Source organism: Lissotriton vulgaris, chromosome 4_1 (assembly GCF_964263255.1).
Source record: "Lissotriton vulgaris chromosome 4_1, aLisVul1.2, whole genome shotgun sequence".
Classification (NCBI taxonomy): domain Eukaryota; kingdom Metazoa; phylum Chordata; class Amphibia; order Caudata; family Salamandridae; genus Lissotriton; species Lissotriton vulgaris.
Window position 1 is genome coordinate 1,979,929,337 of NC_141691.1, and position 22,125 is coordinate 1,979,951,461.

Consider the following 22,125-nt stretch of genomic DNA (forward strand, 5'->3'; position numbering starts at 1 on the left):
GAATAAGGTAACTTTTTCGGTAGGATACTATCCTCCGCAACCTGTGTGGCAACCTTTCCCCCAGTCCCCCCAGTAGAAACTTCATTGGCAACTTGCCCCACAGGAAAATTCGAAATTACCGGCCGCTCAAGCCTTGGTGCCAGAGCGACTCGCTCAACCACAACCCCATCCCCAGTAGAAACATTCGAAAATACCGGCCGCTCAAGCCTTGGTGCCAGAGCGACTCGCTCAACCACAACCCCATCCCCAGTAGCAGCATTCGAAAATACCGGCCGCTCAAGCCTCTGTGCCAGAGCGACTCGCTCAGCCATAGCCCCATCCCCAGTAGAAACATTCGAAAATACCGGCCTCTCAGGCCTTGATTCCAGAGCGACTCGCTCAACAACCCCAACTTCCGTACCAATAGACCTTGTACTCTTCACAGGGAGACTCTCCCTAGGTTGCCACACAGACCACCACCCATCCTTACCTTTGGGCAACTGCTCGGACGGCAGCGTGACAGCCCCACGATCTTTCTGCGAAGGTCCAGACCTCACTGCCCCTCGTACACCTGCATGGTCCGCTCGAGACACCTGCAAAACACGAGAAACAGTGGGTTGCCCCATCCCACCCCCTTGGGCCCGTGCTGCCAAAAGCCCACAAGTTGAGTCTCTCAATTCCCCCTCCTCCAAATCCTCAGCATGAAAATTCCCGCAGAAAGCTTGATCAGAAAAGAAAACTTGGTCACTGCCACTGGGCATAGCCCCATCACCAATACCCCCGTCATAATTCTGCCAATCAATAGGCTGAAAGCTGTTTACATTGAAAACTGTAGAAGAGCTATCCGCTCCAGACAGCCCCCCGTGAAGCCCACCACTGGAAACAGCCGTGTGGACAGTTCCCGGGCCCGCAGATACAGCCGACAGCCGCCCAGCCGACGGCGCAGCATGAAAACCGCGGCCGCTCAAGCCAGACAAAGAAGAAGATCCCGTAACCTGGTCCCCGAAAACGAAGACGCCATCCTCCCCCGAGGAACGAACCCCCGACGCCAAACCATGGTGACCCATCGACCCATACGCAAGTCCACCCGCACTGGCACCCGGCCGACCCCTGGGGACCGGGAACAGAGAGGGACCCGCGCCTGTATGCGCCCCCCGGGGCAACGGACCCCCCCCACGCGGAGCCGAGGGGGTGGAAACGGCGGGTCCCAGGTCAGACACCCCGGAGTCCAAGGACTGGGCAGCCGGGGGTGGCAGCCCAAAAACTGCAGCACCCGCAGCATGAACAACTTCAGCAGGGGGCGGGTCGTCATTTAGGGAGCAAGCCGGCAACTCGCCTGACAGGAACCGAGCATCAACCCCACCCTGGGGAGTGGGGGCAAAAGAGGGGTGGGGGGCAGTACCGGGCCCTGGAACAGCGGGAGAGAGCAGGAAACATTGACCGTTCAGCCACAGGTAAGGCGAGGCCCCGGCCGACAATTGGGGAACCTCAGAGGCGGGGGCGGGCACACGCCCAGGCACATCCAAGCTCCGCCCACGCTTGGGCTTGGGGCCCGCCTGAGGCTTCCCCGACTTCCCTCGTACCAGCCCGCTGGGGCTCGGAGCCTGCCGGCCCGCCGAGCGACCCCTCCTCCCCCCGGGCGCCCCACGTGTGCCAGCACTAAAATATGGTAACGCACATACCTGCTGGGAGGCGCCCGGGGCATCCGGCGGGGGTTCCACATCAACGGCGGGCAACACTAGCCCAGGCCCGTCAGCCGGCATAGCCGCATCTCCGTCGTCCTCCTCCTCCAGGTCCTGCGATAAACAAGCCTCCACCGCCCGGGATACACCCTCAGAAGCCTTGCGAGGTGGGCGAGCCATGCCGACCCACGCCTCCGCCGGGACACCCGGCCGCAGCAAGTCTTCACGCCCTGCCTCACAAAGGATTTGCACCGCCCTCCGGACCTCAGCCGCTGCCTCCATGACCCAGGATACAAGGGAAACCACGAGCGTCGCAAAACAAACCTCCCTAATAGCCACCCGCTACGCAGTTCCCAACCGTCAGCCTGACCCCTTTATATCTGTTCCCTAATCAGTCCCACCTGATTTCCTGATTCTCGCGCGAACCTACCCAGGAAGAGACCGGCTCGTGCCTGGCTCTCCCTGGGTCCCCCCTTGTCCCTTAGTCCTTAATTTTTACCCTCACCTCCCTGAATTTGCCCCCATGTCAGTTGATCACTCTAGCTTAAGGGGCAGTGGGAAAGGAGTGGAATGCGGATTGGTGGGGGAACTAAGTAATAGAAAACACAATGTTTTGACAATTAACCATCATTTTTTTAAACTTCCAAAATAGAGAGGAGAGTGTGTGTGTGCCTTTTTGTCTGTACCGAAAAAGTCCTGGTGAAATCCGACAGACTCCGGATAATAACTGATTTAAAGCCCCTGTGCTCAACTATTTACTTGAAAATACATTTATTAGGGGGGAGTAACACCCCGCTTGAAGCTAAGCCACTAATGACGTCATAATATGCAGGAAACGCGAACTGACATCACTAAACACATTGATAACCTGTTTGATTGGAGTGACTGATCAGGTAAGAGGTGCAAAAGATGTCCTTCATTGCATGGCTCCCATCAACCATGCAAAGGTGAAACAATTGGGCCCCTGACGTCTGCTATTGTGGCGGCCGCCCTGCGCCCGCCTCAGGTGCCTCTAAGGTGTGACAGGAAAGAGCGCGCCCGCTCGTGACTGGTTGTCAAAAAAAGACACGCTCACCTTTACCGCTGGTTGCTGTTTTTAGTCGTGGGAGGGGCGAGATCCAACCGCCAGCATCGGACAAAAGATGCCGAGAAGTCGCATACCTCTTACCCGAGCCAATAAACCTGTCGCTCCAGTCCAACGGCCCCCACCACCACCCACCCGCTCACCAAAAGTGACTGTACACCTCCTGTCAGGCTTGAATCTACATATACAGGTCCCCGCCAGCGGCCGTGCAGACTCCGGGCATCTGGGAAACATGAAGGCCTTCCTTGTCACGCTCGTGGCGGCCGCCCTCTGCTTTGGGCTGGGTGAGTCTTACCCTGCACTACACAGCAGCACTACACAGCTGCACTACACAGCTGCACTGGTAAAATTGTTACAATTGTGTGTGTAGATAGATAGATAGATAGAGAGAGACAGACAGAGAGACAGACAGACAGACAGACATGTGTGTCTCATGTACTCATATTTTTTCTTACAGCGTCTACATGCCGCTTAAGGGCACTTCCAAGCGCTTTAAATTAGGGCCGAATGGAACCTTTGCACACACAAGGTGGGAGGAGGAGGGTGTGGGAATGGTGCAAGGATTAATAAATGGAAAGGTTTCCACTGCACCTGCTTCTAGATTATTGCTTTGAGCATTTTTTCGTGCAGCATTCGAGGGTGTGCAAGGCGTGATTCACAGCTGTGTGTTGGGAGAGCCTCGCGCCTGATAACTGACTGATGATGGGCAGCTGATCGTGTTTCCTTTATGACAGGCAGGCGGATTGTCATCACCCCATGGCCCTCGCAGCGGCTGTTCAGTAGCAGAACGCTCATATATGAATCGGCCTTTATACAAAATACATTTATTTGTGAAACATGCATTTTTTTCTGCCGCTAGAGGGGAAAAATCATATATTTGCCTTTTGTTAAAAATGATGAATGGGACAAAACCTGCAGTCTCTGTTGTAAATTCGAATTGACCAGTTCCAAACGGGTTTATACTGGATCATGCTGCGGTATATTTATCCTGCAGGAAATAAACGACTTTAAAGTATAAGTAACCGTTGGAACCAATAACCAGTTCCTGGTTATGGGTCCTGAATGCGACTGGGCTGGGTAATAATATGCATTTTATCCATACATCCAAAAATCCAGCTTACCAATTCCCTTAATGAGTCGAAACCATATCTGACCAGTCAACTGGACTTTCCACCAGGAGACCAGTTTTTACTTCATTCTCTTTTCATAATTCATATCAAAGGTGTATTTGCAGCAAAGCCTGGAGACCTGTTGAAAGCTTAGCGTCTGCCATTTCCAGAACACACCTAACTAGTTGTAAGAGTACTTAGGGAGTAGGGACTGGTTGAGAGTGCAGAGGTCTTACGTCTGCCGGATTACGACTCTCAAGGTCGTACCGGCGGTGGACCACCGCCTGCGCCAGGGAACCGCAGATCCCTGGCATTGGCCCAATGTAGCATGCTGAGCGGGACTGGCACAGCCATTTCATGGCGGGCTCCCTGCTGTGAAAAGGCTGGTGTTGGAGGAGAAAGGGGGCCCCTATGTGGCCCGCATGCACCCTCTGCCTTGGGGATGCATTTGGGGGGGCACAACATGTTCCAACACGCCATGGCCATCGCCCATGCCGTGCTGGAACATTTTTGCCGTTCCCATTGCGGTGTCTGTTTTTCTGGCGCCGCCATGGTAACAGCAAAAAGACCATCAGACGGCACGAGAAAAACTCATAATCAGGCGGGCAGTCTTTGTGTTGCTTTGGCGCAGCCGCGCCAGCGGAGAGCCGCTGCAACTGCGCCAAAGTTGTACTCAGGCCCTAAGTCACATGCTGGGTGGTAACATTGCTATGTGGCTCCTGGAGGTAAGCACTTGCTAATGAAATCTTCTGTGCCCTGCATATTACATGCTTGAATTCAGGCTTGACCAGGCCTATAACATGTCAAATGTTACTAATGTAGGCTCATGGTGGCAAGGCTGTGGTGGATTCAGCCACTGCTGCACCAGCGGTAGTGGTGGGCGGAATTTGCGAAATTGACTTTCGCAAACTATAGCAAAATTGAGCCAAATCTCAGCGAGCATGCGGAACTTTCGCTAAGATGCAGTGATTGCTTTTCCCGCCCGTTCGCGATGTGTTTTTGCATGCTCGCGGGGAAATGTACCTTTAACTTGCCCATGCGGTCGCTAATGGGCGCAGCCAGCTTGCTCGTGATGCTTATTACGTCTTCAGGGTCGAATGACGTGTTCGCGAACGCAAAGTCGTGCAGGATAGCGTTACCAACAATCCAACATCTCATAGCGCACGCGAACAGATAGGATAACTCGTCGGTGAATGTAGGGACCCGGTAAGTTGCTACCGCGCGCGCAAGAAAGCATTTTAAAAGCGCAAACAAGAAAAAGCTTCAGTTTCGCGGCAGATTGCGAATGTTTTGACATTTTCGCGCTCTCCGCAGAAGCAAAAATGTCAAAATATCGCAAATTCAGCTAGAGTAATGAAATTTACCACTCAGGCCGAACCCGCGGTCCGACCGCCCCATTAGGAGTTGGTGGGTCAGACTGCCCTCGGAGCACAGGCTCTGCTAGGGAACCACCATTCCCTGGCGTTAGAGCAGTGGTCAGAGGCTGCAATATACTTGGCTGGACCACAGTCCATGCCATGCAGGAACCTTGTAGTGCGGTTCCATAGGCATGGCAGCCTTTAAAAGAGGCACCACCATGGGACTCCCACTCCCCCCGCCTGCAAGACAACTGAAAAGTCATAATCTGGTGGGAGAAGGTGACCTTCGGCGAAGTGGCGTGGCGGTTTGCACCTTCGCACCAGCGCTCTGCCGAAAATTGTAATTGGGCCCTTAGAGTATTAGCTTCAGAAGAATGGAAGGCTGAACAAGCCCTGTGGCTTTTAAAAAGTGACATTTGACCACTGTTGTAGTCAGTGTGGCACAGGCCTTAGTGCAATGAAGAAAATGGGTCTCCTGGTCGCTGTTAATTACAGCAACAATCATGGTTCAGTAGGCCCCCTGAGGCCACTGGTCCATGGTGCCGCTGAACCGGCTTCACCAAGGGCAGCTACGTCCCTAGTTTTTCTATGAGTACATATGACGCATTAGTGACACTAGAAACATATGACGCTGACCACAGAGCACGTGGCTTGCTTGTCTGAAAAGGTTGTTAGGATTCAGGGCTGAAGTGGATGCTAATGTCATGTAATGTTTGTTTTTTAAGTATTCTGCAGGCTTGTGAAATGCAGTATAAATTACTTTAAATGGGTCCCCACTTGAGTTGGTGGAGGAGTTTGACAACCTGGGCGTCAGGATTAACAACAGAACGAAATGGGATTCCCATGTGGCCAAAATGCTCCTGAACCTCAAAAGAGTCTCAGGAGTGATCCTGAGACACCAGCACTTATCTACTGGCAGACCAGCAGCCCCAGCTCTGGCAGCATATGAAGGCAAGGCCGTAGCCTCAGCTGCCTATGGTTCAGAGCTGTGGGGATGTGACAACACCATTGACCTGGCAAGAGCAGAGAATAAGTTTGTGAGGGACCTGGTCGATCTCCCGCTTTCTACACCTTTGAAACCCCTCTTTTTAGACATGGGCAAACATTCTATTGCAGACGTGGTGCGCCTTCGTCCTTTGTTGTTCTGGGTGCGCCTGCGAAGGACGCCAGAACTAGCAAATTATGAGTTGGTTCTGGATGAGCTGATCACCTTGAATAGTGCAAACAAGATACTGTGGTTAACCAAATTGAGGCAGCTGATTTTGAAGCTAGGTTTGGGTGAATTCTGGATCTCCCAGTCCCCTCCCCACAAGCAAATCATCAAAAAAATCTACTGGGACTGGGTACAGGAGGAGGAAGTAAAATATGCAAAGTGGGGGGCATTAACAACTCAATTTATGGAATTCAAACCTTGTAAGAATCTTGAGCCCTACCTAGATTGTATCCAAAACCCAAGGGATAGGTCTCTCTTTCTGAAAATGAGATATGGGACTCTACCCTTGAATAAGTTCACTGAGGGATGGAAAGGAATTCATCATATCATATCATCATAATTCATATCAAACGTGTATTTGCAGCAAAGCCTGGAGACCTGTTGAAAGCTTAGCGTCTGCCATTTCCAGAACACACCTAACTAGTTGTAAGAATACTTAGGGACTGATTGAGAGTGCAGCGGTTTTACGTCTGCCGGATTACGACTCTCAAGGTAGTACCGGCGGTGGACCACCGCCTGCGCCAGGGAACCGCAGGAAGGGGGGCTCACGCCCATTCTCTTAGCTGCCCTGGGTGCCCATGCACGAGAGAATCTCTTTCCCACTTCTTGTTCGCTTGTAGGGCATACAAAAGACTAAGAACAACATGGTTAAAACCGGTATGTAGAGAGCTGGGAGTGAGAGAGTTCAGAACTGCCTTACGCATTTTCTATATGAATACTATATTTTTTAAAACATGTGTTTTTATGTTTGTACTGTTTGTACTTTTATGATATGCAAATATCGAATAAAGTAGTACAACAACAACAACAGTATAAATTATGGTGAAATACCAAAATATCTTAGGTATATTTTAAACATGTTGTAAGTGTCTTCCCAAACACTATAATATATTCGAAAAAAGTCCATCTATAACAAACGTGAATTTTTCTTCTGAGTTACATGTTTTTTTTCTGCACTGGTGAAAGAGCTTCCCAGACATTACCAGTACCACGCCGATCAGGACCAACACAGCCTGAAATACAGGCCAAAAATACCTGCACCTGCTAAGCAGGCTTTCTTTACCCGCATCGCTGCGGCGGTCATTTTTGCGCTGCACGGCTTTTTTTACAAAAGCCGCGTTACATGACGAGCTCAGCTCGTCATCCGCACACGCCCCCCGTGGCTGATGACGAGCTCAGCTCGTCATCAGCATCGAAGGGGTTACACTTGTTTGTGTCCTGGTGAAAGCTTTAGTTGACAGTAACAAATGGTTTGGTTGGAACCAGTTGTAAGAGCAAACACAAACACCAGGGCACAGAGCTTGAGAGGCCCACCTGACACCAGGCAGCCAGTGTGTATTCAAGCCACACAGTTGCTAGTGCCACCCCCTTCAAAGTTTCAGCCCAGCAATCACCAAGCACAATGGTTGTCTACTAGCCACAGAAAGCCCACGACAAATGACTGCTCACAGAACACTAGAATGTATTTAATTACTGGGAAGGTTTCTATGGAGTGGACTGCATCGGAATGACGCTAGTAGGCTTTACACTCGCCAGATTTCACGACTTTGAGGAACCATAGGACATTATTACACACAGATATTTACGTTGTATTGTACCTCCTTGCAAGGCACGCTCATAGACCGTTACATGAGTTACATATAAATGTTTATGCAAATGCCTGACGCTTGGCAGAAACCTAGATGCAAAGCTTCACAAACCTGCACAAAACACTTAAAACTGTAAGGAAAAGAATAAAAAAAAACTTTCAATCCTTTGATGAAGGAGAAGTGTGTGCGAGCCACCTTTAGTTCCATAAGGCTGATATTCCACAGAAGGACTGGTTGTCTAATGCTTGTTCGGGCCTGCTGGCTCGGTGGACTAATGCACCCACTGTAGGGGGCTGTGTTTGACCTCATGGTCACAGATTCAAATCCCGGCGGGTCCACTCAGCCTTTTATCCTTCTGAGGTCGATAAAATGAGTACCATTGACTTAGGAAACAATAAGCATTGCAGTGAACATACGCTTTACAAATAAAGGTTATGTTGTTGAATTTAGGGACTTCGGGCACCAAGCCCTCCTTGCTTTTGGAGTTCCTGTTTGTCCCTGGGATGTGCAGGTTCTGCACCAGGTGGTAAGGGAAGATATACTGCACAGCTTCATGGGTCAGCATGCAATCCTGGGGTCCAGTTCGCAGACCTCAGGACCTGTGATAGTTGCTACGACCTCTTTGTCCTTGTGACTAGCTTCACTGCTGAATTTAGTAGCACTTTGATGGGAGTCGGGATGGAGTTCGGGAAGTCTGTGAGAGATGCTAATCCATAGTTCAGCCTTGAGACAGGTATGGATCACTGCCCTTTTAGGGATTTCTGGTGCCACAGGCAAGATATATAACTTTGCATTTTATTACCGACTTCAAGCCTGCAAGATGCCAAACAATGTTGAAATATGCCTTGAATTGGGAAACATTCTTTACAATGCAACCATTACCTCGCACTACACTTACAACGCAGTCATTACAACTCATATCATTACAACGCATACCATTACAACGCATAGTACCCCTACACTATCCAAAAATGCTGGAGTTAGAATAGTATTTTTCACCCCTACACTATCCAACACTTACCCCACTGTTGCACCCCCCTGGAGTTAGAATAGTAATTTTTACCCCTATACTATCCAATAGTTACCTTAAATGCAATGTAATGGTATGCGTTGTAATGGTATGCTTTGTAAAGGTATAATGCGATGTAATTGAATACGTTGTAAAGGTAGTTTCTAAAAATGCGTTGTAGTGTCATGCGATGTAATGGAATGCGTTGTAAAGGATGTTGCGATGTAAAAAGTGCGTTGTAAAGGCATGCGTTGTAAATGTATGCGTTGTAACGTCATACATTCCCTTGAATTATCAGATACAGAAGTGAAACAAAAAAAGCAAAATTATGTCTTTCCTGGTGTTCTAAAATTCTTAAAATGACACAGGGAGGAGAAAGGCAGAAGTTGAGGTAAAAGTGGTCAGATGGAACAGAAAAGGTTGAGCTAGACACATAGATATATTAAAGAGAAAAAAAAAACATTCCCATGGACCCCTTAGTGGTCGAGAGCCTGGGCCACTGCCCACTTTGCCATGCCTTCGAATGCCTCTGCTAAGGACTGAACTAGAGTTAGTGTATCATGTTCGAGACAAAGAACCCAAGGTTGAAAGTGGTGCCCAATGGCCACTGAGTATCCTTAGCTCTGGCTTTGATGTGTCTGCCTCAATGCTTAATTTGACCCTGTGGTTTCCAGTGCACACCACTGGCACTTAATTGTCAACACCAGCACTTATGACAGTCTACCACACGGAGGAGCTGTTTATCAATATTTAGAATAGAGCACAATACCAGTTGTTTATTAGTTCAAATACATCAAACATGATGTCTATGCCATTCCTATGGCTTTAGAGGCCTGGAGTAGCCTGAATAGTCACACTTGGAGGAGTGTGAGGGTTAGTAGCTGTTTTAGTACTGTCATTGGCAGTGCTGGCAGGGGCAATGGATGGTGCAAGCAGCAGTTACCTCCTGACGAGGGCCCTGGCTCTTCTTTTTGTACAGATTAAGCACTGGTCAGGTGCCCTGGTAGAGAGAACCGGCTATCTAGAATGAGACCCAAGGACTTTGCCTGTTGATAGCCTTTGGTGTGGCCCCTTGGGGGTTTTACACCACTCTCCATTTGTTGACATGGGTATTGTTATTGTTAGGGGTTATACAAATACATTGCGAGCTTTAGGAAATGTTAAGGCAGCCTGAAACAACTAACTACAGACCTTCTATAGGCACAACACATCTCCATAAACAAACTGGACTGTTCAAGATTCCCGCGTACTCTAGAGGCGCGGTGTCTGACCCCATATGCAGGTGGCTGATATAACTACTGAGAGGCAGGGTGTAATAACCACATGTAATAACCATCAACTGAAGATCTTGTCCCATCCTTCTAGAAGGGTGGGTTTATCATTCCCCTCTTCTTTAAAGTGCATTAATATTGGCATGGCTGGTCCTGACCAGGCTCCCACAGGTAGTTTATTATTAGTCATTGGTATAATTTGCCTAGTTTGATCTAATATTCAAGGAAAATGACATGGTTATAACATTCAAAGCCCATTCAAGTGTGTTGTCTTCCTCAAATGTGAATAAAATAAAGTAATCCCTGCTTGAAGGCATTTTCTCTTTGGACTGCACCACGAATTGTCCTTTGTGGGGGAGCAACGGGAATAATAATATACAATAAGGAAATACTGTTTGCAAGAAGTAAGAAGGCTACTGGTTATCCTTTCGTTGTGTGTGTGACCATTTCAAAAGGTAGATAAAAGTGTTACAAAACAAAAGGGGAAGTGTAGAGGCAATGATAGAATCACCCTCCTAAAAAATCTTGTATAAACAAAGAGATTCTATCAACGTGTGATGGTTTTTATTTTTATTTTGATGTATTTCAGTGGGAAAGCTCTCTCTTATACAGTGGAAAGATGAGAGCATTTATGTGCTTTTTAAAATACCCCTCACACACTAAAAAAATCCAATAGTGTCATGCTTCATCATGGGGGTCTTCCCGTCCCTCTACGGGGCGGGGCGTGCTACGACCTACGGACTACGCAAGAGCACTAGATATTAGTGACAAAGGCTATGTGATGGTGCAGAAGTGTCAGTGAAGTGTAGGGACCTAACTAGTGAAAGTGATAAAAATGAAAAAATTAAAAATTCCCTGGCTAGTAGAAAAAATAATGTATTCACTTCTCTGGCTGGGAATATTAAGAAGGGGGGTTTTGTGGTAGAGCAGTTAGCTTGCTACCTGGTAGCACTGACACTTCTGCACCATCACATAGCCTTTGTCACTAATATCTAGTGCTCCCGCGTAGTCCGTAGGTCGTAGCACGCCCCGCCCCGTAGAGGGACGGGAAGACCCCCATGATGAAGCATGACACTATTGGATTTTTTTAGTGTGTGAGGGGTATTTTAAAAAGCACATAAATACTCTCATCTTTCCACTGCATAAGAGAGAGCTTTCCCACTGAAATACATCAAAATAAAAATAAAAACCATCACACGTTGATAGAATCTCTTTGTTTATACAAGATAAAAGTGTTAGCCAGAGCAAAAGCTGAGTTAAAAATTATAAATGCAGCTCTTTGAATGGGATGTTCCATCACAAATCAGTGTTTCCACCTGGATTTGCTATGATATTTCCGATTTACTGGCCTTTTTCAGTGGAAAAAATACTTAAAGAGCTTTTGGCCAGACAAATATGTCTCTGGAAAGGTTGGGTGGGACGGGATGCAAAAATGGATTTCTCAGAAAACCAATTCAGGCAGAAGCCCTAGTTTCCATCCAAATTAGTTTTAGACAGCTCACAAGCTCTGGACTGTGTCTCCTATATTTTGCAGTGCTTGTGCAGGAGTGTGGCCAGCAGGGCAGGGGTGTAGTTTGACAGGGGCTCTTCGGAGCATGGGTGCGTTGGGCGTTTGGTGGTTGTGAGCATGAATTGCTGGCAGGGGGAAGAGTTACAAATGCTGATTCTGTAATGAAATTCAATGAAAAAAATGTTTAGGTTTCGCCTGCACAGTGTTTGCAGTGGGCTTGTGGAATCTCTTGTATTTAATATATCTTAAAAGAGGGATCTTATTAGTTCCCATAGCCAAATTACTGTGTTCATTCGCTTTTCTATGGAACTTTTTTTTGTTAACTTCCCCTTGCTGCAAGCATTTACAATACTTCTACTAAAGCTGTTCACACGGTTTAAGCCCCATTTATTGTCAAGATAAGATCTCTTCCCACGGAAAAGGCAGACCGCTTCTAACAGTATGCTAGAATGCTTGCTTTTTATTACTCCGTTGTGTAAAGCAGATGCTTTAGCCTTAGAATTTTTATGGCATTTTACGATCATGCCTCTGTACCTTTATTTGCAGTTTATAGCATTATCGGATTAATTTTTTCAACTTAATCTATTTGGTCATTATGATCAAATTCTAAAAGTTGTCATAAACATTGTATGTTAAAAATAAAGTTGATATACAAGAGCTATACTATATTTTACTACAAGTGTAGTTACCCTGCAGACAACAGGGTCATGTTTTGAATGGTGCAGCTAAAGTTGTCAGATCTCCTCTTAACACATAATATTGCTATATTTGACTACTCAACAGGCGGTCACAATTGCAGTTAACTTGCAGTTAAAAGGGACTTGATTTGAATGGTGCTGCAGGTGCAGTGGCACAGGGGGCAAAAGTTGTCAGAACTCCCCTAAACACCTAATATTGCTATATTTTACAAATAAACAGGCAGCCACACAGGCAGTTATCTAGCAAACACTAGGGTCATGATTTCAATGGTGCGGCAGGCGCAGTGACACCGGGACCAAAAGCCCCAGGCATCCCACTAAACACCTAAGATTGCTATATTTTATTCCTAAACAGGCGACAACAAGTGCAGTTACGTTGCAGACAACAGGGTAATGATTCAAATGGTGCAGCAGGTGCAGTAGCACCAGGCCCTAAGGTTGTCAGAACTCCTCTAAACACATAATATTGCTATATTTGACTACTAAACAGGCGGTCACAATTGCAGATGCCTTGCAGTTAAAACAGGTTTGATTTGAATGTTGCAGCAAGCGCAGTGGCACTGAGGCCAAATGCTCTAGGGACTCCACTAAACCCTGGGTATTGCAAAATGTATTTACTAAACAAGACAGTCACTAGTGCTGTTATCAAGCAGGCAATAGGGTCCCGATGTGAATGGTGCAGCAGGTGCAGTGGCACCGGGGCCAAAAGATCTAGGGACCCCACTAAACACAGAATATTGCTAAATTTGACGACTAAACAGGCAGTCATAAGTGCAGTTATCTAGCTGGCACTAGGGTCATGATTTCAATGGTGCAGCAGGTGCAGCGGCACCGGTGCCAAAAGTTGTCAGAACTCCTTTAAACACCAAATATTGCTATATTTAACTACTAACTAAGCAGTCACAAGTGCAGTTACCTTGCAGGCACTAGGGTGATGATTTCAATGGTGCAGCAGGTGCAGAAGCACCGAGGCCCAAAGCTCTAGGAACACCCTCTAACCACCCAATATTGCAAAATGTTACTACTAAAACAGGCAGTCACAAGTGCAGTAACTTTACAGGCAATAGGGTCATGATTTGAATGGTGCAGCAGGTGCAGAGGTATCAGGCCAAACTCCTCTAAAGTTGCCATAACTCCACTAAACAGCGCAAACTGCTATATTTTACTACTATACAGGCAGTCAGAATTACAGTTATCTTGCAGGTACTAAGGATGATTTGAATGGTGCAGCAGGTGCAGTGGCACCGGGCCCAAAAGTTGTCAGAACGCCTCTAAACACATAATATTGCTAGTGCATCAATTAATTCTATTTTTTCCCTTTTTCACTTCATTTTTCAAAATGTTGTAATTACTTACCAGCACTTTACCACTATTAATAGCACAGTATATTGCATTTTTCTACATAAACAAGTCATAACACTTTAAAAGACTTTCCGTTACTTATATTGTACAACTACTCAGCAAGTTACAACTTACAACAAAAAACAGCTTATTAATCACATTGGTGAAACCTAATGCATTTGCCATTGCTTGGTTAAAATGTAATAGGATTTAAAACCAGTTTTACAGGTTACCCTTCCACCAGGTCTGTGGAATTTCAGGAAGAGATATGCAAATAGTAACATTTAAAGAAAACTAAGCTATAAACACTACTGGGGGCCTGAGGGGGGGTAGAGGGTGGCTAAGCATTCTACCCCCCCTGGGATTTGCTCCTAAGTGTCTTTACAAATTGTGTCTGTTGATACCAGGTGAGGTCAGTAACATTTTCCAAACACCTGGGAGGATTTAAGGTGCACTTTACAGGGGAGGATGAAGCAGTTAGATGCAGTTTATTACTGCAGTTTATAAAGAGTTCTTTTTCACGCCTCACAGAGTCAAGAGTTAGGTACACTCCTCCAGGTCAGTTCTCACCAGTGATGTGCACACGTGTGATAATAGTCTTCTTTTCAAAAGGCTTCAGCTCTCCCTATGCCTGCCAACACCTCTCCTCACACCCCACAACACACCACTTACACACTGTGATGACATGTGCTGTGGTGTTAGGTTGTTTTAAGAAGTTTATGACGCCTAACAATGAGGCGCTTGGGGCCCCTGGGTGTTAAGAGCATCCACAATATTTACCCCGTAACAAGCGGCCCCTAACTGAGACCCTATGACTCGTCAATCTCAAACATATAACCATATAGCCAGAGACACTGTCTGCAGCAAGCTCAGATCCATGCAGGCTTCCATACTTTTCAAAACACTTATACATCATGTTCAAAACTGACCCAATTTTCAAACCTGAACCTCTTTCCTACCTATCTGATGCACTAATGTGGGCCAATTTTCTGTCCCAGTCGACCCTGCCAACAGGGATTCCGAAATGTTCCCTTGTTTGATGATGTTTGTTTGAGTTTTGCGATCTACTGTGACATCATTTACTGGAGCCCTTTAATGTTTCATGTAGGTTATTTTACTTTTGTTGCCTGGACTGGCAATGTTCATCCACCCCTTCTCAATTCTTAAAGTCAAGTAACACCTACGAGAGGTAGCTTAGCTAAGCTTAATGATCTCCCGCAATTGCAGCTGCAACACCTATCGGACCCTTTCTAGAGCGGCCTGGTGCACAACACCTTTTTATAATGGGCCTGCTGAACAGCACCTTGATATAATGGGCCTGCTGAACAGCACCTTGATATAATGGGCCTGCTGAACAACACCTTGCTATAATGGGCCTGGTGAACAATACCTTTCTATAATGGGCCAGGTGAACAACATCTTGCTATAATGGGCCTGGTGAACAACACCTTGCTATAATGGGCCTGGTGAACAATACCTTTCTATAATGGGCCAGGTGAACAACATCTTGCTATAATGGGCCTGGTGAACAACACCTTGCTATAATGGGCCTGGTGAACAACACCTTGCTATAATGGGCCAGGTGAACAACACCTTGATATAATGGGCCTGCTGAACAACACCTTGCTATAATGGGCCTGGTGAACAATACCTTTCTATAATGGGCCAGGTGAACAACATCTTGCTATAATGGGCCTGGTGAACAACACCTTGCTATAATGGGCCTGGTGAACAACACCTTGCTATAATGGGCCTGATGAACAACACCTTGCTATAATGGGCCTGGTGAACAACACCTTTCTATAATGGGCCTGGTGAACAACACCTTGCTATAATGGGCCTGGTGAACAACACCGTTCTATAATGGGCCTGGTGAACAACACCTTGCTATAATGGGCCTGGTGAACAACACCTTTCTATAATGGGCCTGGTGAACAACACCTTGCTATAATGGGCCTGGTGAACAACACCTTGCTATAATGGGCCTGGTGAACAACACCTTTCTATAATGGGCCTGGTGAACAACACCTTGCTATAATGGGCCTGATGAACAACACCTTGCTATAATGGGCCTGGTGAACAACACCTTTCTATAATGGGCCTGGTGAACAACACCTTGCTATAATGGGCCTGGTGAACAACACCTTGCTATAATGGGCCTGGTGAACAACACCGTTCTATAATGGGCCTGGTGAACAACACCTTGCTATAATGGGCCTGGTGAACAACACCTTTCTATAATGGGCCTGGTGAACAACACCTTGCTATAATGGGCCTGGTGAACAACACCTTGCTATAATGGGCCTGGTGAACAATACCTTTCTATAATGGGCCTGGTGAACAATACCTTTCTATAGTGGGCCTGGTGAACAACACCTTGCTATAATGGGCCTGGTGAACAATACCTTTCTATAATGGGCCAGGTGAACAACACCTTGCTATAATGGGCCTGGTGAACAATACCTTTCTATAATGGGCCTGGTGAACAACACCTTGCTATAATGGGCCTGGTGCAGAGCGCCTTGCCATAATGGGCCTGGTGAACAACACCTTTCTATAATGGGCCTGGTGAACAACACCTTTCTATGATGGGCCTGCTGAACAGCACCTTGATATAATGGGCCTGGTGAACAACACCTTGATATAATGGGCCTGCTGAACAACACCTTGATATAATGGGCCTGGTGAACAACACCTTGCTATAATGGGCCTGGTGAACAACACCTTGCTATAATGGGCCTGGTGAACAGCACCTTTCTATAATGGGCCTGGTGAACAACACCTTGCTATAATGGGCCTGGTGAACAACACCTTGCTATAATGGGCCTGGTGAACAACACCTTTCTATAATGGGCCTGGTGAACAACACCTTGCTATAATGGGCCTGGTGAACAACACCTTTCTATAATGGGCCTGGTGAACAACACCTTTCTATAATGGGCCTGGTGAACAACACCTTGCTATAATGGGCCTGGTGAACAATACCTTTCTATAATGGGCCTGGTGAACAATACCTTTCTATAGTGGGCCTGGTGAACAACACCTTGCTATAATGGGCCTGGTGAACAATACCTTTCTATAATGGGCCAGGTGAACAACATCTTGCTATAATGGGCCTGGTGAACAATACCTTTCTATAATGGGCCTGGTGAACAATACCTTTCTATAATGGGCCTGGTGCACAACGCCTTACCATAATGGGCCTGCTGAACAATACCTTCCTATAATCGGCCTGGTGAACAATAACTTGCTATAAAAGACCTGATAAAGAAAACCTTTCTATTGAAGACCTAAAAAATAAAACCTTTCTATAACTGGCCTGGTGAACAACACCTTTCTATAATGGGTCTCGTGAACAATACCTTTCTATAATGGGCCTGGTGAACAATTCCTTTCTATAGCAGGCCTGGTGAATTATACCTTTCTAAAGAGGGCTTGGTGAATGAAACCTTTCCATAACGGGCCTGGTGCATAATACTTTTCTTTAGTGGTTTGGTGAACAAAACCTTTCCATAGCGTGCCTGGTACACAAAACCTTTCTTTAGTGCTTTGGTGAGCAATACCTTTCTATAGTGGGCCTGGTGTATAATACCTTTCTTTAGTGGTTTGGTTATTATTATTATTATTATGTTTCTTATATAGCGCCTGAATCGACCCCCGAAGGGGTATCTCCGAGATTGCCTTGGGAACCCGTCCTGGATTTTCCCTGTGAGATAGCCCCTACAGGGCATCACCAAGGTGAAAGCCAGGCATCCCGCCACGGGGGGGGGGGGTGTTGTGGAGATTAAGCAAACTTAATGCCCAGAGTTGCAGAGTGTGAACCCATGATTAGGTCAGGCACCGAAGCGAGAATTATCGAGTCCATGGACATTTGAGCTCAAGACCCTGCCGCGTCGGGAATTGAACCCTGGTCCCGGGTCTGACCTCTGCTTCAGGTTCTGCCTGCTCTAACCAGTGAGCCACACTTCTCCACTTTTTGGTGAGCAATGCATTTCTATAGCGGGCCTGGTGAACAAAACCTTTCTATAGTGGTCCTAAACATCAATACCTTGTTTTAGAGGGCCTCGTGAACAATACCTTTCTATAGAGGGCTTAGTGAACAATACCTTTCTATAGACGGCTTAGTGAACAATACCTTTCTATAGTGGGCCTAGTGAACAATGCCTTTCTATAGAGGGCCTGGGGAACAATACCTTTCTATAAAGGACCTGGTTAACAAACCTTTCTATAGCAGATCTGGTGTACTATACCTTTCTTTACCGGCCTGGTAAACAGTTCCTTTCGTAATAACCTGGTGAAGAATTCCTTTCTATAGTGGTTCTGGTGAACAATGCCTTTATATGGCGAGCCTGGTGAACAATACTTTTCTATTGGGGGCCTGAAGATCAATACCATGTTTTAGTGAGCCTAGTGAACAATTCTTTTCTATAGGAGGCCTGGTGAACAGTGCCTTTCTAAAGTGGGCCTGGTTAACAATACCTTTCTATAGAGGGATTGGTGAACAAAACCTTTCTATAGCGGGCCTCGTGAACAATACCTTTCTACAGAGGACCTGGTGAACAATACCTTTCTATAGCAACCTGGTGAACATTAACTTTCTATAGCAGGCCTGGTGAGTTTCACTCTCTTCTATATGAGCATTAAGCGAAAAGCAACATGGACTGGGGGCACCAGTCCTCTTTGTCAGCTGGATTTGTAACAAGGCTGCAGAATTCAGAACTTCTTGAAGATGTCTCAGCTAAAAGTTCAACAGCCCCAAAAATGCATTTTTGGCATTGTCAAGTCCTGATTGCACCGTTGCCATGACAACTAGAACCCGGCGTTGAAAGATAAAGAATGGAAATATGCAAGCACTTATTATCAGAAGGGCAAAAAGGCCCCACGGAATCTGAGTCACAAGGAGGCAGAGCCTGTTTAGCCCAGATGCCAAGACTCTTTACCGCCCCACCTGCTTCTCAGCCCTCCACACGCCTCACTGTAGAGCTTTCAGCAATGCTACCAATTTAGGGGCATATGCACAAGCCTTTTCGCAACAGGAACATCACTTTTAGTTTTGCGTTAAGCCAATTAACATGGCTTAAAGCTATCTTGTAAATAAGGCCCGCTTTCACGCTATGCTTAGCACAAAAGCGGTGGTCAGTGGGTGTTGCAGTAAGTGTTCCACCGCAACATCCATTGATTTTAATGCTGCCCCCTTTTTACAAGGGCTGCGTAAATAGGAGGCAGTGAAAATGCTTTATTTCTCCTCGTTTTTAGGTCGAGCCTATGGCAGCACGCATGCGCTGCTTAGGAAATCAACCTCTTAGAATCACTTCAGCTTCAGTAGAAGCTTGTGCATGTGGTGCTCACACGCCAATGGCCTTTGCGTCCAGCTTTAGCACGCAATTGGCCTAAGGCGTGTGGAGGTCCCAGCTTCTTGTGACATGTTCACTCCCTGAGCGTTTTGCTCTCGGGAGCCAGCAGCAGCACCCAGGGGCCATCTGCTATTAATCAGCGTGGCTGCGCTTGTCTGTTTATACAGTGGCGTGGGAAGGCTCTCCTCACGCTCAGCTGCTTGAGTGTTAACATGCCTGTAAATTTTGTTTTAATTATCACCATCAAGTGGTGCGGCTATTGTGGCTGAACGCTTTCGTTTTCTTGCTGTGAATGTGCCCAGTGTTTGTTACTGGTGAGCAGCTGAAGGTCACTGGGCATCCAATCTTATGCTTCAGACTAGCATTGCACTTCAGTTCCACTGTCCGATGGGCTGCCCTAATGTGGGTACAGGTCCTCTCCACTATTGTGAGTCCCTGACCTGCTCAGACATGTGCAGCTAACCTCAAATATGGTTTGGCCCTCAAACTCCGAGCTTTGTCGATTCACAACCTTAACGAGTCGTAGCATTTGTTGTTTTGAGCGCCGAGAAACGCGCGTTTTATGAAGAGCTGCATAAAATGCATCACTATAATTATTAGGCTAGAGTCAGCTAACTGTGTTTGGATTTAAGGTGGAGCTGAGCCCCTACTCCGTTTGTTTCACTCATACACACTTTCAGCCTGTTGTGTTGCACAGTAGTGCACACACCACTGGGTGGTGAGCTCCCCGGGTCATGGATGCAAGTGGAGGGCGTTCTTCACACTGCCATGTCAGGCTGCTGGGCCACAGTGCTGTCTGGTTTGGTCCTGCTCTGGGTGCCAGGAGCAGCATGTGACCAGCGCTTGTGATGGTGTGTGTAGTTGGCTTGGCGCCTGCTGCATGTACCCTCCGGCAACCTGTCTCTGTAATCCCCACTTGTATCTGTGGACTTCTGTCCACAATGAGAGACGCTGTATGTTTTTACTTTAGCAGAAGCGTTGTCTTTTTCAGCGTAAATGTCAAAATACTGCTTTAACAAACAAAAACCAAACGGTACAAGGGCATTGTATTGAATAAAAATGTAGCCTGAAGTTGAACGGTAGCAAGACAGAGGTGCTCGTGGTGGGGTCATCGGCATGGTGGCCACCTTGCTTAGGCCCAGTCCCTATTCCGTGCCCCCAGGCTAAGAACCTGGGTGTATGGGTAGACTCGGACCTCTCATTTGAACCCCAGATTAGACGTGTGGTGGGAATGTGCTGCGGCGTCCTCAAGGGCCTACGCAAGACTACGGACCTATACATATTATCAAGCTTATATATATATATATATATATCTTCTCAAGCTGCTCTTTTCACTCGCCGCCTGCTTATTTTACAGTCATTGGCTTTGCATGTGGGCTGCAGCCTCGGGCCCTGCCTTGGCACCGGGCCATGGGCTCTTCTTGGACACCTCACTCACAGCTTCGACTGTGGAGAGGGTGTCCCTTCATTCCACTGAACAGGTTGGCTGTGATGAGTGAAATCCTGTCGAGCGGAGGGTGTGTGCACGCGTGTGAGTGAGCAGCCGAATGCCTGTGCTCTGAATACATTGGTGTATGTCTCAACTGTGTGTGGGTGTCTGCTGTGTGTGTGCGTGTGTGTGTGTACACACAGCAGTACTCTTTCAGTGTTTGGAGGTGGTCTTTCTGCTCCGGATATCCCTCTGTGTCTGTCATGTCTGCGTTGTGTGGGCATGTCTGCTGTGCCTTGTCTCCTTTGTATGTGTGGTGTATCTGTCTGCTGTATGTGTGCAGTATATGTGCAGTGTGTCTGTTGTGTCTGCTGTGGAATGAATAGGTTTTTATATAGCGCGATAGCTACCCTCAGGCGTCCTAGCGCTTTAGCAGAATACAGGTGGGAGAGGCGGGTCGAGGTTATCTGCTGAAGAAAAAGGTTTTTAGTATTCTTCGGAAAAGCAAGATGTTAGGTTCCGAGCGGATAGAGAGTGGAAGGGAGTTCCAGAGCCTAGCAGCGTTTGTTGAGAACATTCTTCCTCCACTTCTTTCTCTTTTGAACCTGGGATTGATGACTTGGAAGGCGAGGATCGACCTCAGCTGCCTATTGGGGTGTAGGGGGTGATTAAGGTGTGATTCAGGATTGCTCCTTTCCTCCAGTAGGCACGGTGGGCGATGCACATGCTTTTGAAGTTAACTCTATCCTTTACTGGCAGCGAGTGATGGGCTCTTAGTTCAGATTTCACTGATTGCCGGCAGGGAATGCGCAGGAGAGTACGGGCAGTGCAGTTTTGGATACCCTGCAGTTTTTTTAGGGTGGATTCGGGGGCTCCTAGGTATAGGGCATTTCGGAAGTCCAGCCGGGAGAGGATTAGACCCTGGACCATTATTTGTCTGGCCTTGAAAGGGAGGAGCGGTAGGATCTTTCGTATGAGTCTAATGATGCCCATACAGGTGACTGCTAGTTTGGTTGCCTGGTGGCCGAAGGTAAGTGCTTTGTCCAGCCAGATGCCCAGGCTCTTGATGGTATCCCTGGCTGGGGGTGCTGGGCCTAGTGCTGGTGGCCACAGAGAGTCAATGGAATTTTGGGGGGAGTTGCCTAGCACCATTAGCTCTGTTTTGTCGCCGTTCAGCTTCAGGTAAGACTGGCTCATCCAGGTGCATACTGCTTCCATGCAGCCTCTGAGATCGCTGGAGTAAGAGGAGGGATGAGTCAGTGTAACCACCAGTTGCGTGTCGTCAGCGTAGGACACGACTTGAACGCCGAAAGGGCGTATTATTTCTGCGAGGGGGAGCATGTAAATGTTAAACAGTGTGGGGCTCAAGGACGAGCCCTGGGGAACCCCACAACTGAGCGGTTTGCTGGGCGAGGTGGTATTGCCCTCACAGACTTTAAAAGAGCGGTCTGAAAGAAAGGAGTGTAGCCAGGCTCCAGCAGTGGAGGTTATCCCTAACT

General features: G+C 47.3%; 1 protein-coding gene across 1 annotated transcript in view; it reads left to right on the forward strand.

Annotated features, from left to right (window-relative positions):
- Window positions 1–2,924: 2,924 nt before the first annotated feature.
- Window positions 2,925–22,125, forward strand: part of LOC147724770 (prostate stem cell antigen-like) — a 65,704-nt gene continuing 46,503 nt past the window's right edge. Inside the window, exon 1 of the mRNA XM_086966290.1 lies at window positions 2,925–3,029. Coding sequence (XP_086822416.1) covers window positions 2,978–3,029 — 52 coding nt within the window. The 5' untranslated portion in view covers window positions 2,925–2,977. The remainder of the gene's footprint in view (window positions 3,030–22,125) is intronic.